This window comes from Hyla sarda, chromosome 3 (assembly GCF_029499605.1).
Source record: "Hyla sarda isolate aHylSar1 chromosome 3, aHylSar1.hap1, whole genome shotgun sequence".
Classification (NCBI taxonomy): Eukaryota; Metazoa; Chordata; class Amphibia; order Anura; family Hylidae; genus Hyla; species Hyla sarda.
In genome coordinates, this window is record NC_079191.1 from 351,418,987 (window position 1) to 351,432,371 (window position 13,385).

The 13,385-nt window shown below is 45.4% G+C and overlaps 1 protein-coding gene across 1 annotated transcript in view; it reads left to right on the forward strand.

Annotated features, from left to right (window-relative positions):
• Positions 1-13,385, forward strand: part of PYGB (glycogen phosphorylase B) — a 122,956-nt gene that overhangs the window by 90,148 nt on the left and 19,423 nt on the right. The window contains exons 8-13 of the mRNA XM_056567547.1: positions 3,210-3,353; positions 4,440-4,532; positions 4,616-4,762; positions 6,962-7,125; positions 10,411-10,525; positions 12,029-12,130. Coding sequence (XP_056423522.1) covers positions 3,210-3,353; positions 4,440-4,532; positions 4,616-4,762; positions 6,962-7,125; positions 10,411-10,525; positions 12,029-12,130 — 765 coding nt within the window. The remainder of the gene's footprint in view (positions 1-3,209; positions 3,354-4,439; positions 4,533-4,615; positions 4,763-6,961; positions 7,126-10,410; positions 10,526-12,028; positions 12,131-13,385) is intronic.

Here is a 13,385-nt window from a genome sequence, read left to right on the forward strand (position 1 = left end):
AGAACGGCGCGGGTTGCGCCACAGGGAGCGGGTAGGATGGAGGAGCCTGTGCGTATTGAGCTGTGGCTCTAGGTGGTGGCCTGTAGGCATTAGACCGGCCGGCAGAGCGGCCCTTATTTCTGCCGGCCTTAGCAAAAACCTTATTTGAGGCTCCGGATTTCCTTAAGGACGTTTGGGCCTTGTCCAGAGAGGTAAATAAACCCACAAATTTATTGATATCCTTTATAAGAGTATCACCAAAAAGCATGCCCTCGGCTGAGGGACCTGGTTCGGATTCAGCCAGATGTGATAGTTGAGGATCCAGCCTCATCAGTATGGATCTCCGCCTTTCAGTTGAACAAGTAGTATTGGCGGATCCAAGCATACAAATGGCCCTCTGGGCCCAACCTCGAAGTTGGTTGAGGTCTACAGGCTGGCTGGATGCAGCTGCCTGTTCAGAAAGGTTTAGGATCTTCGTTAAAGGTCCCAGGAGGTCCAGGATACGGTCTTGTATCGATCTAAAGGACCGTTCAATGCCTTTCTTAGGGAATTTACCATTTTTTGTGAGATATTTCACGAGGACAGGATCTACCTCAGGGGTAGCGGTCACTTTCCTCGGGATCGAGGGTCTAGGGCATTCTGCCTTAAGTTTGTTTCTATTCGACTTCTCCAGGGACCTACGGGTCCAATGTTCGATGAAATTAGAAACTTGTGGGAGAGGAGCCCAATCTCCGGAGCGGGGGTGAGAAATCGCATCCGGGTCGAAGAATGGCTCTCCGAGAGAGTCAAGTATGGTTTCGCCCTGGGTCTCAGGGGTAGCGTTGTTGGGCAACGCTGTAGTCCCACCTTCCTCCTCATGGGATTCAGACTCTGCAGAGGATTCAGACTCATCGGACGTATCCTCATCCGAGGAGTCCACATAGGAGTCTGGTTTTGCCCGCCTGGCGGACCTATGCCTCTTAGTTGTATTCTCCTCGAGGCCCGAGGGTCGGTGAGAGTCTGGAGGTAGTGTGGGTTGGCAGGCCGTGGTAGAGGCTGCCCGGAGCATGGATGTATCTTCCCCTGCCGGGGAGTCGTAAGCGGGCACTGTGTGCTTACGCTTGTGTGAGGCTTTCCCTCTTTTAGTCACCGGATCATTAGTGAGTGACAACGGAATTGGTGGTAAAGGTTGATGAGACCCTGATGGTAGTACAGCGGATGCAAGAGCCGCTTGGACCGATTTGCTGATCAGGTCTTGAATTTGCGCAGCTGTCATAAACTGCGTGGTCTCAGGTTGGGAGCTCAGCCCCGGTAGGGAACTGGCATTGGCTTCCTCAGACATGATAATGTAGTTTGTCTAAATATCAGATTGTAGGTAAATAGATATATATAGTATATGTATATATAACTCTGAACTGCAGAGAGAGAGGGCAGGAGAGGGTTAACCTGCACTAAGAGGCTATAGCCTGTAGTCGCTGTAATAAAAGAGGGGAAAAAACCTGTATTTGAGTATATATATATGCTCAGTGACGTTCAGGCTCCTATTCTCCTCACCGCTGGCGCTGAACTGAGCACTTCGGTGGGAGGTACAGTGGAGCCTGTGAGCCCAGAGACGAAATCTCGCGAGATTACGTCTCTCCGGGTCTCTGATTGGTAGATAGGTGCCGCCCCTAGAACGCGCCGCCCCCTCCGCGCGCGTCAGCTGCGCGGGAAGGCCGCGAGCGGCGGGAACGGCAACCTGAGGGGAAGAAGAAGGCAAAATGGCGCCGAAAAGACGGCGCCAATGGAAAAAGGTTAGATGGGGAAAGAGGGCGCAGAGAGTGACCGCGAGGCCGACGTGCGCAGGGATAAGGAAGGGAAAAAACACTGTCGCAACAAGTGCCGTGTCAGAAAAAAGCTGACCTCAAATTGACCCCAGCCAATGAATGCAGGTGCAATCACTAGCAGGGAGAGAGGTCAGGAGTGTAAGTTAATATATATACCTGAACAATAAGATGAGGTAATAATAGATAAAATATACACCTATATAAGAGAGTGAAAATCTATACTTATCTGTCGCTATGAGCAGAAAGAAAGAGGAGGAGTTATGACACTGCAGCCCCTTTATATGAGTCACCTGGCTATGATTGGCTATTGAGACCTCAAAGGGACTGCTGGGAGTTGTAGTTTCGAGAAAGTTTTTCTTTGAATACATTAAAATAAAAGTTTTAATTTTTCTGCTATGGGCATTAATAAAGAAAGATTAATGCAAGATACGAGCCTCCTGTCTGATATATAACTCAAAAATAATATGCCACCTATAGCCTGCTATGGGCTACTCCACCCCTAGACATCTTATCCTCTATCCAAAGGATAGGGGATAAGATGTCTGATCTCTGGGGGTCCCACCGCTGGGGACCCCTGCAATCTAGGGTGCAGCACCTTACTCATCCGTGACGGATGACTGGAGACTTCAGCCGCCACGCCCCCTCCATTCATGTCTATGAGAGAAAGACAGCTACGTAGCAGCTGTCATGCCCCTTCCCATAGACATGAATGGAGGGGGCGGGGTGTGAAGTCATGAACACGGAAGCTCCAAGCTTCTGTGTTCGGGATGCCGCCGCTGCTGCCGGCCCGGAGATTGCGGGGGTCCCAAGCGTAGGGAATAAGATGGTTTTTGGCAAAGTACCCCTTTAATCTTGTGAAAACCCTTTTAAGAGCCCCGCGATCTCCCTGCTGCACCCGGCATTCGTTTAGAGCGTCGGGTGCAGCGCAGGAGGCTCGTCACGTCAAGGTCACGCCCCACTCGTGATGTCATGGCCACACCCTCTCAATGCAAGTCTATGCCCTCTCCCATAGACTTGAATTGAGGGGGCATGGCAGTGACATCCCGAGTGGGGCGTGACCGTTACATCACGAGCCTCCGCCCCGCATTACCAGTCATCCGGCATGGAATGAAGTTCGCTCTGTGCACCGGATGTCTTGGGTGCAGCAGGGAGATCCTTTGGATAGGGGATAATAGGTCTAGGGGCAGAGTACCCCTTTAAACTGTACCTCTGTGCTCCTTTAGTGATCTCACAGAGTGACCAAACAGAAGTGCATGAAGTATATACAGTACCATAATACAGAGCTGTAGTGACTCTGTATGTCACTGTATAGGGGCTTGTTTTCACAACAATTACAGGTATATGAATCCTTTGCAGTGGATCCACAGTATAATGTATCCAGCGCTAAAATGTATAGGGAGAATATTAAGTTCTGTGTTTCTGCAGTTCTTTGAAGGTAAGGAGCTGCGGCTGAAGCAGGAGTACTTTGTGGTCGCTGCCACTCTGCAAGATATTATCAGGCGGTTCAAGTCTTCCAAGTTTGGATGCCGAGACCCAGTTAGAACCTGCTTTGATACTTTCCCTGATAAGGTAAATTGTTGCAGAATACAGACATTTTGTTCACTTGGTGGCACAACCTTAAAGTATAACCAAACAATATTTTTTAGGTTCTTCTCTGAAAGTTTTTTGTTTTTGTTTTTTTCCGCCCAAAAATTACTGTCATTTATAATAACAAAAAAAAATTGTTTTAATTATGGTAATGGGGTCGGCAGTTGGTGATCCCACTCTACATTAATAAAAGTTACATATATTAAGTTTACCATTTTCCATGGATTTCTTACACTTATTCATACAGTATGTGCACAGCATAATCCTATGGTAAAACCAACTTGAGCAAAAGGATTTTTTCAATGTTTTATTTTTTCAATTTTTTAACAAGAACTATTAAAGAGACAATCAGTAAGAAATGAAACGGAGCACTCACCACAGGTGGTAGATGTTCCGAGGCAGGGGAGGTTAGAGGACGCCAGGCCGGCATCCTCTAACCCCCCCTGCCTTAGAACATCTACCACCTGTCCGTGCCATCCTGAAGCCGCCCGTGTCATTGTGACTGTACCCCCACAAGCCAGGCTGCAGCTTGGAAGAGGTGAGTGCTCTGTTTCATTTCGTACTGCTGAATGTTTTACACAGACTGTGTCTCTAACGCCACCTGAATAGTAATAGCTACTGCGGATGGCACATACTGAATAGCTTCATATCATTAAGTTGGGTTTATATTGCGGCAGCAGTGCCAATGCTTTTAATTTTTTTCTTGAATTATATAAATGAGACAAACCTATGGGCAGGTCAGATTCAAAAATTGGTCAACAGTAGTGACCAAAAGAGAAGAGCAAAAACAGGGTCATGGGTACAGTATTATCCACATAAGTAAGAATCAATGAATAGTTAAGTAGAATATAAAAAAAAAATTGTAGACCCTGAAGTTTTTCCATAGGGTGTATATATATATATATATATATATATATTGTGTGTGTGTATATATATTGCTCGATAAAGGTTAGATACTTCTTTACCCATATTATTTTCAATTGACCTCCCAATTGAACTTCTAAATACAGGATATAACTAACTTCTCAGAGCTATTTTTGTCTGACCCCCACCTATTTCATTTCACAGGTTGCTATACAGCTGAATGATACCCACCCAGCACTTGCTATTCCTGAGCTTATGAGGATCTTAGTAGATGTGGAGGGCCTGGAGTGGGACAGGGTAAGGCAACACACCACGTTACAGGGGAATGTCATGCACAGATGTGTACTTACTGTAGTAATGACCCGTGCTGCTTCCTCCAGGCCTGGGAAGTAACAAAGAAGACTTGTGCGTATACCAACCACACCGTTCTGCCCGAGGCTCTGGAGCGTTGGCCGGTTCACCTGTTTGAGAAGCTGCTGCCCCGCCACCTTGAGATCATCTATGCAATCAATCAGAAACACCTGGATGTAAGCGCTTATGTTTCCTACATGTGTCACATTCTATTGGTTGGGGCCTTTGTTCACATAGGTGTTCATGGACACTAATTAGATCAGTTGGAGATATAAAAAAAAAGTTTCAAAATAAACCGTTTTTGAATATGATCTTCACAATGATGTTAGAATTGTGTATATATACCGGTAAATTCTATCCAATTGTTTCGGCATATAATCAAATCCTTTAAGAAGAGTGTAAGTGTAAAGTGAGAAAAGTACAAAAGAACAGTCAGCTTGTTATTTATAGAAAGTGAAGTTTTTTTTAGGGTTTAAGGTTTTTTTTTATTTTTATTTTTTAAGAAATGTGAAGTGTTTCTACCTAAATTTAGGTATGACCAAAACCCAAAGATTAGAAGGTGTTTTGTGATTTTCTAACCCCTTAAAGGGGTTATCCAGGAAAAAACTTTTTTTTTTATATATCAACTGGCTCCAGAAAGTTAAACAAATTTGTAAATTACTTCTATTAAAAAATCTTAATCCTTTCAGTACTTATGAGTTTCTGAAGGTTGCTCTTTTCTGTCTAAGTGCTCTCTGATGACACGTGTCTCGGGAACCGCCCAGTTTAGAAGAGGTTTGGAATGGGGATTTGCTTCTAAACTGGGCGGTTCCCGAGACAGGTGTCATCAGAGAGCATTTAGACAGAAAAGAACCTTAACTTCAGAAGCTCATAAGTACTGGAAGGATTAAGATTTTTTAATAGAAGTAATATACAAATCTGTTTAACTTTCTGGAGCCAGTTGATATATAAAAAAAAAGTTTTTTTCCTGGATAACCCCTTTAAAATTGGGAGTTGTGCATTTTAGAAAATCCTTTCTAAGAATTCTTGGGAAATGGGGGAGGGGGGGGGCTCTCCTATATTCAGGATTCTCATTTGGTGGCCAAAGTAGAGTGGTTGCAAAGAATGTCTCTTTCTCTGGAGGATGTGTCATGTTCTGCATTACACAGACAACATGTTGATTTAAATAGGCACTGTATACAGGATAGTTCTTAAAGGGGTTCCTCAGTGGAATTTTTTTTTTTTTTTAAATCAACTGGTGCCAGAAAGTTAAACAGATTTGTAAATTATTTCTATTTAAAAATCTTAATCCTTCCAGTACTTATCAGCTGCATTATACTACAAAGGAAGTTCTTTTCTGTTTAAATTTATTTTCTGTCTGACCACAGTGCTCTCTGCTGACACCTCTGTCCATGTCAGGCACTGTCCAGGGCGGGGTTGGTTTGCTTTGGGGATTTGCATCTGCTCTGGACAGTCCCTGAAATGGACAGAGGTGTCAGCAGAGAGCACTGTGGTCAGACAGAAAATAAATTCAAAAAGAAAAGAACTTCCTGTGAAGCATACAGCAGCTTATAAGTACTGGAAGGATTAAGATTTTTTATAGAAGTAATTTACAACTCTGTTTAACTGTCTGGCACCAGTTGATTTAAAAAAATAGTTTTCCACCGGAGTACCCCTTTAACACCCTGTAATGTTAGAAATGAGGGCTCATAGTACTGGAATACAGGACCATGAATTTCTTTATGACCATAGTTCTTGACTGTATACTAGGGGTGTGAATCGCCAAGAATTTGGCGATTCGATTCGAATCGCGATACCAGTGTGGCGATTCGATATATCGCGATATATCGCGATACCGTCTAGGTGACGATACATCGCGATATATCGCCCACCTGGGAGCATTCATAGATCCCAATAGACGCCGCTGTCAGCTTTGACAGCGGCGATCTAGTACTCCGGTGCTGCAAAATAAAATAAAACGCACTTTATCTTACCTGCCAACGAGCCCCCGGAGCTCCGGTACAGGTGTTGGGTCCCCGGGCTGTATTCTTCTTACTTCCTGTTAGTCCGGCACGTCACATGGAGCTTCAGCCTATCACTGGCCGCAGCGATGTCCCGCCTCCGCTGGTGATAGGCTGAAGCTCCATGTGACGTGCCGGACTAACAGGAAGTAAGAAGAATACAGCCCGGGGACCCAACACCTGTACCGGAGCTCCGCGGGCTCGTTGGCAGGTAAGATAAAGTGCGTTTTATTAAAAATTCCACATCCCTAAAAGAATCGATTCAAAAATATTTTGAATCGATTCTGTATCGGCAAATGAAAAATCGCGATTATCGCGAGAATCGATTTTTTCTTACATCCCTACTGTATACTATATAATTGTGTTCATTTGTAGGAAGTGGCAGCCCTGTATCCTGGGGATATGGATCGTCTGCGTAGGATGTCCATCATTGAAGAAGGCGATTTAAAGAGGATAAACATGGCACATCTATGTGTAATTGGAGCTCATGCAGTCAATGGTGTGGCCAGGATCCACTCCGAGATAGTAAAGCACTCAGTGTAAGTACTTGGCAGAAAATAAACACCACTAAGTTTTTTTTATAGGCTCTTGAATTGGAATGAGACATGTCAGAAGAGGTTATCTGTGGAGGTCATTGAGTGCTGATTGTGGTGTCTCTGTTCACAACATTATCTGACATGCCAATTTAATACTTTTAAGAAGCTTAACACAAAGTGTTTAAAGGGGCACTCTGCCCCTAGACATCTAATTCTCTATGGAAAGGATAGGGGATAAGATGTCTGATCACTGGGGGTCACACCGCTGGGAACCCCCACAATCTCAGCTGCGGCACCCCAAACATCCGGTGCACGGGGCGAACTTCGCTCCGTGCCGGATGACTGGCGATGCAGGGCGGAGCCTTGTGACGTCATGGCCACGCCCCCTCAATTCAAGTCTATAGGAGCGGTCGTGATGACCCTTCCCAAAGACTTGCATTGAAGGGGCATGGCCATGATGTCACGAGCCTCCTGTGCTGCACCCTACACTCAAAACGAACGCCAGGTGCAACAGGGACCCCCGCGATCAGACATCTTATCCCCTATCCTTAGGATAGGGGATAAGATGTCTAGGGGCGGAGTACCCCTTTAAGGATGGATTCACCTCTGCTTTGGAGGCTCTGTTTTGGGTCCTCCGTCACAGTCTGTCCAGATTACTGGACAAATAAATGCAGCATGCAGCATTTTTTTTGTCTGGTTAAATCCAGTCAAATGACATAATGCTGGAAACTTTTAATTAAAGGGGTTCTCCGGTGCTTAGACATCTTATCCCCTATCCAAAGGATAGGGGATAAGATGCCTGATCGCGGGAGTCCCGCCACTAGGCACCCCCATGATCTTGCACGCGGCACCCCAGTTGTAATCAGTCCCCGGAGCGTGTTCGCTCCGGGTCTGATTACTGTCGATCATGGGGCCGGCAGCTTGTGATGTCACGCCTCCGCCCCCGTGTGACCTCACGCTCCGCCCCTCAATGCAAGCCTACGGGAGGGGGCGTGATAGCTGTCACGCCCCCTCCCATAGACTTGCATTGAGGGGTGGAGCATGACGTCACACGGGGGCGGAGGCGTGACATCACAAGCTGCCGGCCCCATGATCGACAGTAATCAGACCCGGAGCGAACACGCTCCAGGGACTGATTACAACTGGGGTGCCGCGTGCAAGATCATGGGGGTCCCCAGCAGCGGGACCCCCAGGATCAGGCATCTTATCCCCTATCCTTTGGATAGGAGATAAGATGTGTAAGCACCGGAGTACACCTTTAAACCTGTTAGCAGATTTTTGGTGTAAAAACTAAGGCCATGGCTGTATATGGCTATGGCCCTTAATCCGTGCATTCTTTTGTTGTCATAATCGATCCTTTGAATTGATGAACAGATTAGGTTTAACTTACTCTGTAAAGGCAACAACAGGCGCCTGTCACTACCACAGATGAATCCGGTGTATTTATTAGACCCCACCCAATCGTTCATGATTGTTTCTCTCTCTCACTGTGCATGGGAAGAAATCTGTTAATTCTGAGCTGGTGGGTGAGGGCCCCAAATACATACACTGGACTCATCTCTAACAGTGCTGGTCGCACACTGCGGGCTTCACAGTATAAGTTCTTATAAAGTACTGTATGTATCGGTACATGTGATAAATCACTATAAAGAGTGCCTGTTATACACTGCTCAAATAAATAAAGGGAACACAAACAGCACAATGTAACTCCAAGTCAATGACACTTCTGTGAAATCACACTGTCCACTTAGGAAGCAACACTGATTGACAATCAATTTCACATGATGTTGTGCAAATGGAACAGACAATGTGTATTAATTGAATTATGTGTATAATAAAAAAAAGTAAAATGTGAAAAAAGTTGAAAAAAAATAAAAATGTTAAAATAAAAAATTTGAAAAATAAAAGAAAAAAATGTGAAAAAAATAATAAAATAAATTATATATATATATATATAATACACCCTGAAAAAAACACACCCAAAAATAGGCTCCCCAAAAACGTCCCGCAAAAAAAAGAGTCCTCACACAATTGCATCAGTGAAAAAAATTTAAAAGTTATGGCTCACAAATGTGATTTTTTTTATACAAAAATTGTTTTTATGCTATAAATGAAATAAAATATAAAAAAAAGTATAGCATAAAAAATTGTGACAACTTGTCTCCCAAAAATATTTTTGCACCCCAAGGCCTCTGCGACTTTATATGGTGCTAAACTAAACCTAAACTAAATGGACGCCCCAATATCCACATAGCACTTCATGTCTGAGGCCTGTTTGAGAGACACGTAGTGCATAAAGGCCACATATGGGATATTTCTAAATACCTCAGAAATCTTAGTGTTCCCTTTATTTTTTTGAGCAGTGTACCTTGATTCCTTAGTGGCAGCAGCATAACAAGCCTAATGGGCTCTTAAAAGGGTTTTCACAAGATTAAAGGGGTACTTTGTCGAAAACCATCTTATTCACTACGCTTGGGACCACCGCGATCTCCGGGCCGGCAGCAGCAGCAGCGTCCCGAACACAGAAGCTTGGAGCTTCTGTGTCCATGACGTCACGCCCCGCCCCCTCCAATCATGTCTATTGGAAGGGACATGATGGCTCCTCCCATAGACATGAATGGAGGGGGCATGGCAGCTGAAATCTCCAGTCATCCGTCATGGAGCGGAGTTCACTCCATGCACGGAAGAGTAAGGTGCTGCACCCTAGATCGTGGGGGTCCCCAGTGGCGGGACCCCCCAAGATCAGACCTATTATCCCCTATCCTTTAAATAGGGGATAAGATGGTTTCCGGCAGAGTACCTTTTTAAGAGTTACCACCTATCCACAGAATAAGGGATAGCTATCTGACCAGCACAGGTCCAACAGTGTAACCCCAATCAATCACAAGAATGGAGCTCCCTTGTCTCCTGGGTGCATGGAGCAGCAGCACGCATGCTCACCCTTCACTCCACTCACTGTCTATAGGACTACCCATACTAGATAAGTATAGCGTATGGCTACGTACCTATTGTCATATAGACAATGAATGGAGTGGTGGCAGTGCTTGGATACTGCTTCTGTATTCACCTGGGGACCATGTTTGGTGGTGGTTTCAAATGTTGGTACCTTGCCGATCAGCTACCTATCCCTTATCCTGTGGATAGGCAATGGCATTCAATCTAGGGATAACCCCTTTATCCATCTGTAATTTGGTTGGCTGTATCATTCATTTTCAACAAATGCTCCTTTATAAATGTGTTCTAACAGCTAATACATCATATATTGTTTATATATTTTTTTTGTTATAGCTTCAAGGATTTCTATGACATTGAACCCGACAAATTTCAGAACAAGACAAATGGCATCACCCCAAGGAGATGGCTTATGCTTTGCAACCCTGGCTTGGCAGACATCATTGCAGAGGTAAAGTGCCATGCTACAGCCCCCTAGTGGTGTGAATATGGATGCAAACTATAAAAACAAAACAAAAAACTGTTGCCTTATTTTAAGTTACTTTTTTTTTTGAATGCATGTGTTGCTTTACAATGAAGAAGGTATGGTGTATTTAGTTCAGTTCAGTTACCTACCTTACACACCTCTCTTGTCATGTAGATGCAACTTTTTTGCACCTTTTTGCATGTGACTAAAAAGTAACATAAGTCAAGCCTATTGGAGTGAAGCAATGGGCGGGACCCTGTTTTTGTGGTTGCCTGCTCTGTAGATATAATATACCGTATATACTCAAGTACTCGAGTATAAGCCCCCCTCAGCTTATACTCGAGTGAACTCTCCGCCTGTCAATCCCTTCACAGTGGTCTTTAACCTGCGGACCTCCAGATGTTGCAAAACTACAACTCCCAGCATGCCCGGACAGCCATCGGCTGTCCGGGCATGCTGGGAGTTGTAGTTTTGAAACATCTGGAAGTCCGCAGGTTGAAGACCACTGCCGGGCCTTCGTCATCATTCAGACACCCCCTTTAGTTTTCTACTCGCCTCCCCTTGGTGAGAAGTAAGGGTGAGCTGGTCTGGGCCATCTGTGCTGCAGGGACCGTCCGGTGGGGAGGGATAGTAGTTCCGGGCTGTCCATCTTCACCGGGAGGCCCTCTTCTCTGCTCTGGGCTGGCCCCGGACTAGTGATGTTGCCTTGACGACGACGTCAAGGCAACATCACTAGTCCGGGGCCTGCCTGGAGCAGAGCGGAGAAGAGGGCCCCCCCGGTGAAGATGGACAGCCCGGAACGACTAACCCTCCCCACCAAACGGTCCCTGCAGCACAGATGGCCCGGAACCGGTTCACTCTTCCTTCCCACCGAGGGGAGGTGAGTAGAAAACTAAAGGAGGGGTCTGGATGATGACGAACGCCCGGCAGTGGTCTTCAACCTGCGGACCTCCAGATGTTTCAAAACTACAACTCCCAGCATGCCTGTACAGCCAATGGCTGTCTGGGCATGCTGAGAGTTGTAGTTTTGCAACATCTAGAGGCCCGCAGGTTGAAGACCACTGATTGAAGGGATTGACAGGCGGTGATGATGAAGGGGGGGGGGGATGATGACAAGGGAGATGATGACAGAGGGATGATGACGGGGGTCTGGATGATGGGGGTGTTAATGATGGGGGTCTGGATGATGGGGGTGTTAATGACGGGGGTCTGGATGATGACATGGGGGGATGATGTATTTCCCACCCTAGGCTTATAGTCGAGTCAATAACTTTTCCTGGGTTTTAGGGGTGAAATTAGGGGCCACGGCTTATATTCGGGTCGGCTTATACTCGAGTATATACGGTAAATGTTTAAAATTGGAATTTGAATAATTTTTTTGTGATTTGTCCAAATATAATATAATGTCATAATGTATAATGACGTGTGACATTTGTTATTTGTGATTATATGGTGGTAAAGTTCAAATGTTTTTTTTTTCCTCTGAAGAAAATTGGGGAAGATTTTGTGACTGATTTAAGCCAGCTGAAGAAATTGTTGGATTTCGTAGATGATGAGAGTTTCGTGCATGACATAGCCAAAATCAAGCAGGTAAGTGTGCCAGGGCTGTGGGCATTGGCTGGCTTATTGATATCTTTACAACATAGCACATATACACATTATTATTTCAGAGCTGCACATTACATTCATGTCCTGAATTATTGTCTAAGAAATATAACATGTTAAAGTGTTACTGTTGATCGCACCAGGTCTCGCCAGGACCCACTGCGATCGTGAGTTATTAGCTTGGAAGCGGGCGGCAGTGCACAAGCCAGCCGAAGCCTCGAACCTATCCAGATACAGAATACTGCACTTTATTGTGTTTATTACCTATATATCACAGTTTAGTATTATCGTAAACAAATGATACTCCTTTGTGAAAGAAATACATAGCAGAACAGAACATGCTGTGAGACACTGGCAAACCTCAGAGTGTTCAGTTCATCTTCTGGCTTAAACAATATTCACAGATTTGTATAATTGTGTATAGAGATTGGGAAGAATCCATTCATTTATTTTATTCCTCAGAAACAACTTTCTTCTCTTTTTCATATTTTTCTTTAAAATAAAAAAAAAACAACACACTTACCTTCCTAAGTCCCCTGTCATCCCCGGAATCTCCAACTCCAGTCTGCATTACCTCTGGGTTTGTGAATGTGACATTACAGGCCTTTTCAGTAAATTAGTGGCCGCAGCAGTGTTCGGCCTTATCCACTGATTGACTGAGTGGGCCTGTGGCGTCATGTCTACAAACTCAAAAACATTGTGTTACTGAGACTGGAGGATGATTCCGGCGACGGCACGGAAATAAAGTAAGTATGTGAGTTTTTTTTTGTTTATTCTTCACCTCCCTTAACATATTTATAAAAAATAAGTGCTGCCCAGATAACCCTTTTAACCTCTTAAGGATGCAGGGCGTATGGATACGCCCTGCAACCGGAGTCCTTAAGGACGCAGGGCGTATCCATACGCCCGTGGGAATTCCGGTCCCCACCGCTAGCCGGTTGGGGACCGGAGCCGGATGCCTGCTGAAATCGTTCAGCAGGCATCCCGGCATATCGCCCAGGGGGGTCATTATGCCCCCCCATGTCGGCAATTCAGTCCAGCGATCTGCGGCGATTCCGGGTCAATCGGGTCTCCAGTGACCCGGTGACCCGGAATTACTGGCTGTTCGGGGCCGTCTCTGACGGCCCCGAACAGCCAGAGCCTGCAGGGGTGAGGTGGCACTGATGCCACCTCACGATCGCCCTGATTCGTCGGCCAGATTACCGGCCGACCAATCAGGGCGCCTGCTGCGGGTGTCACT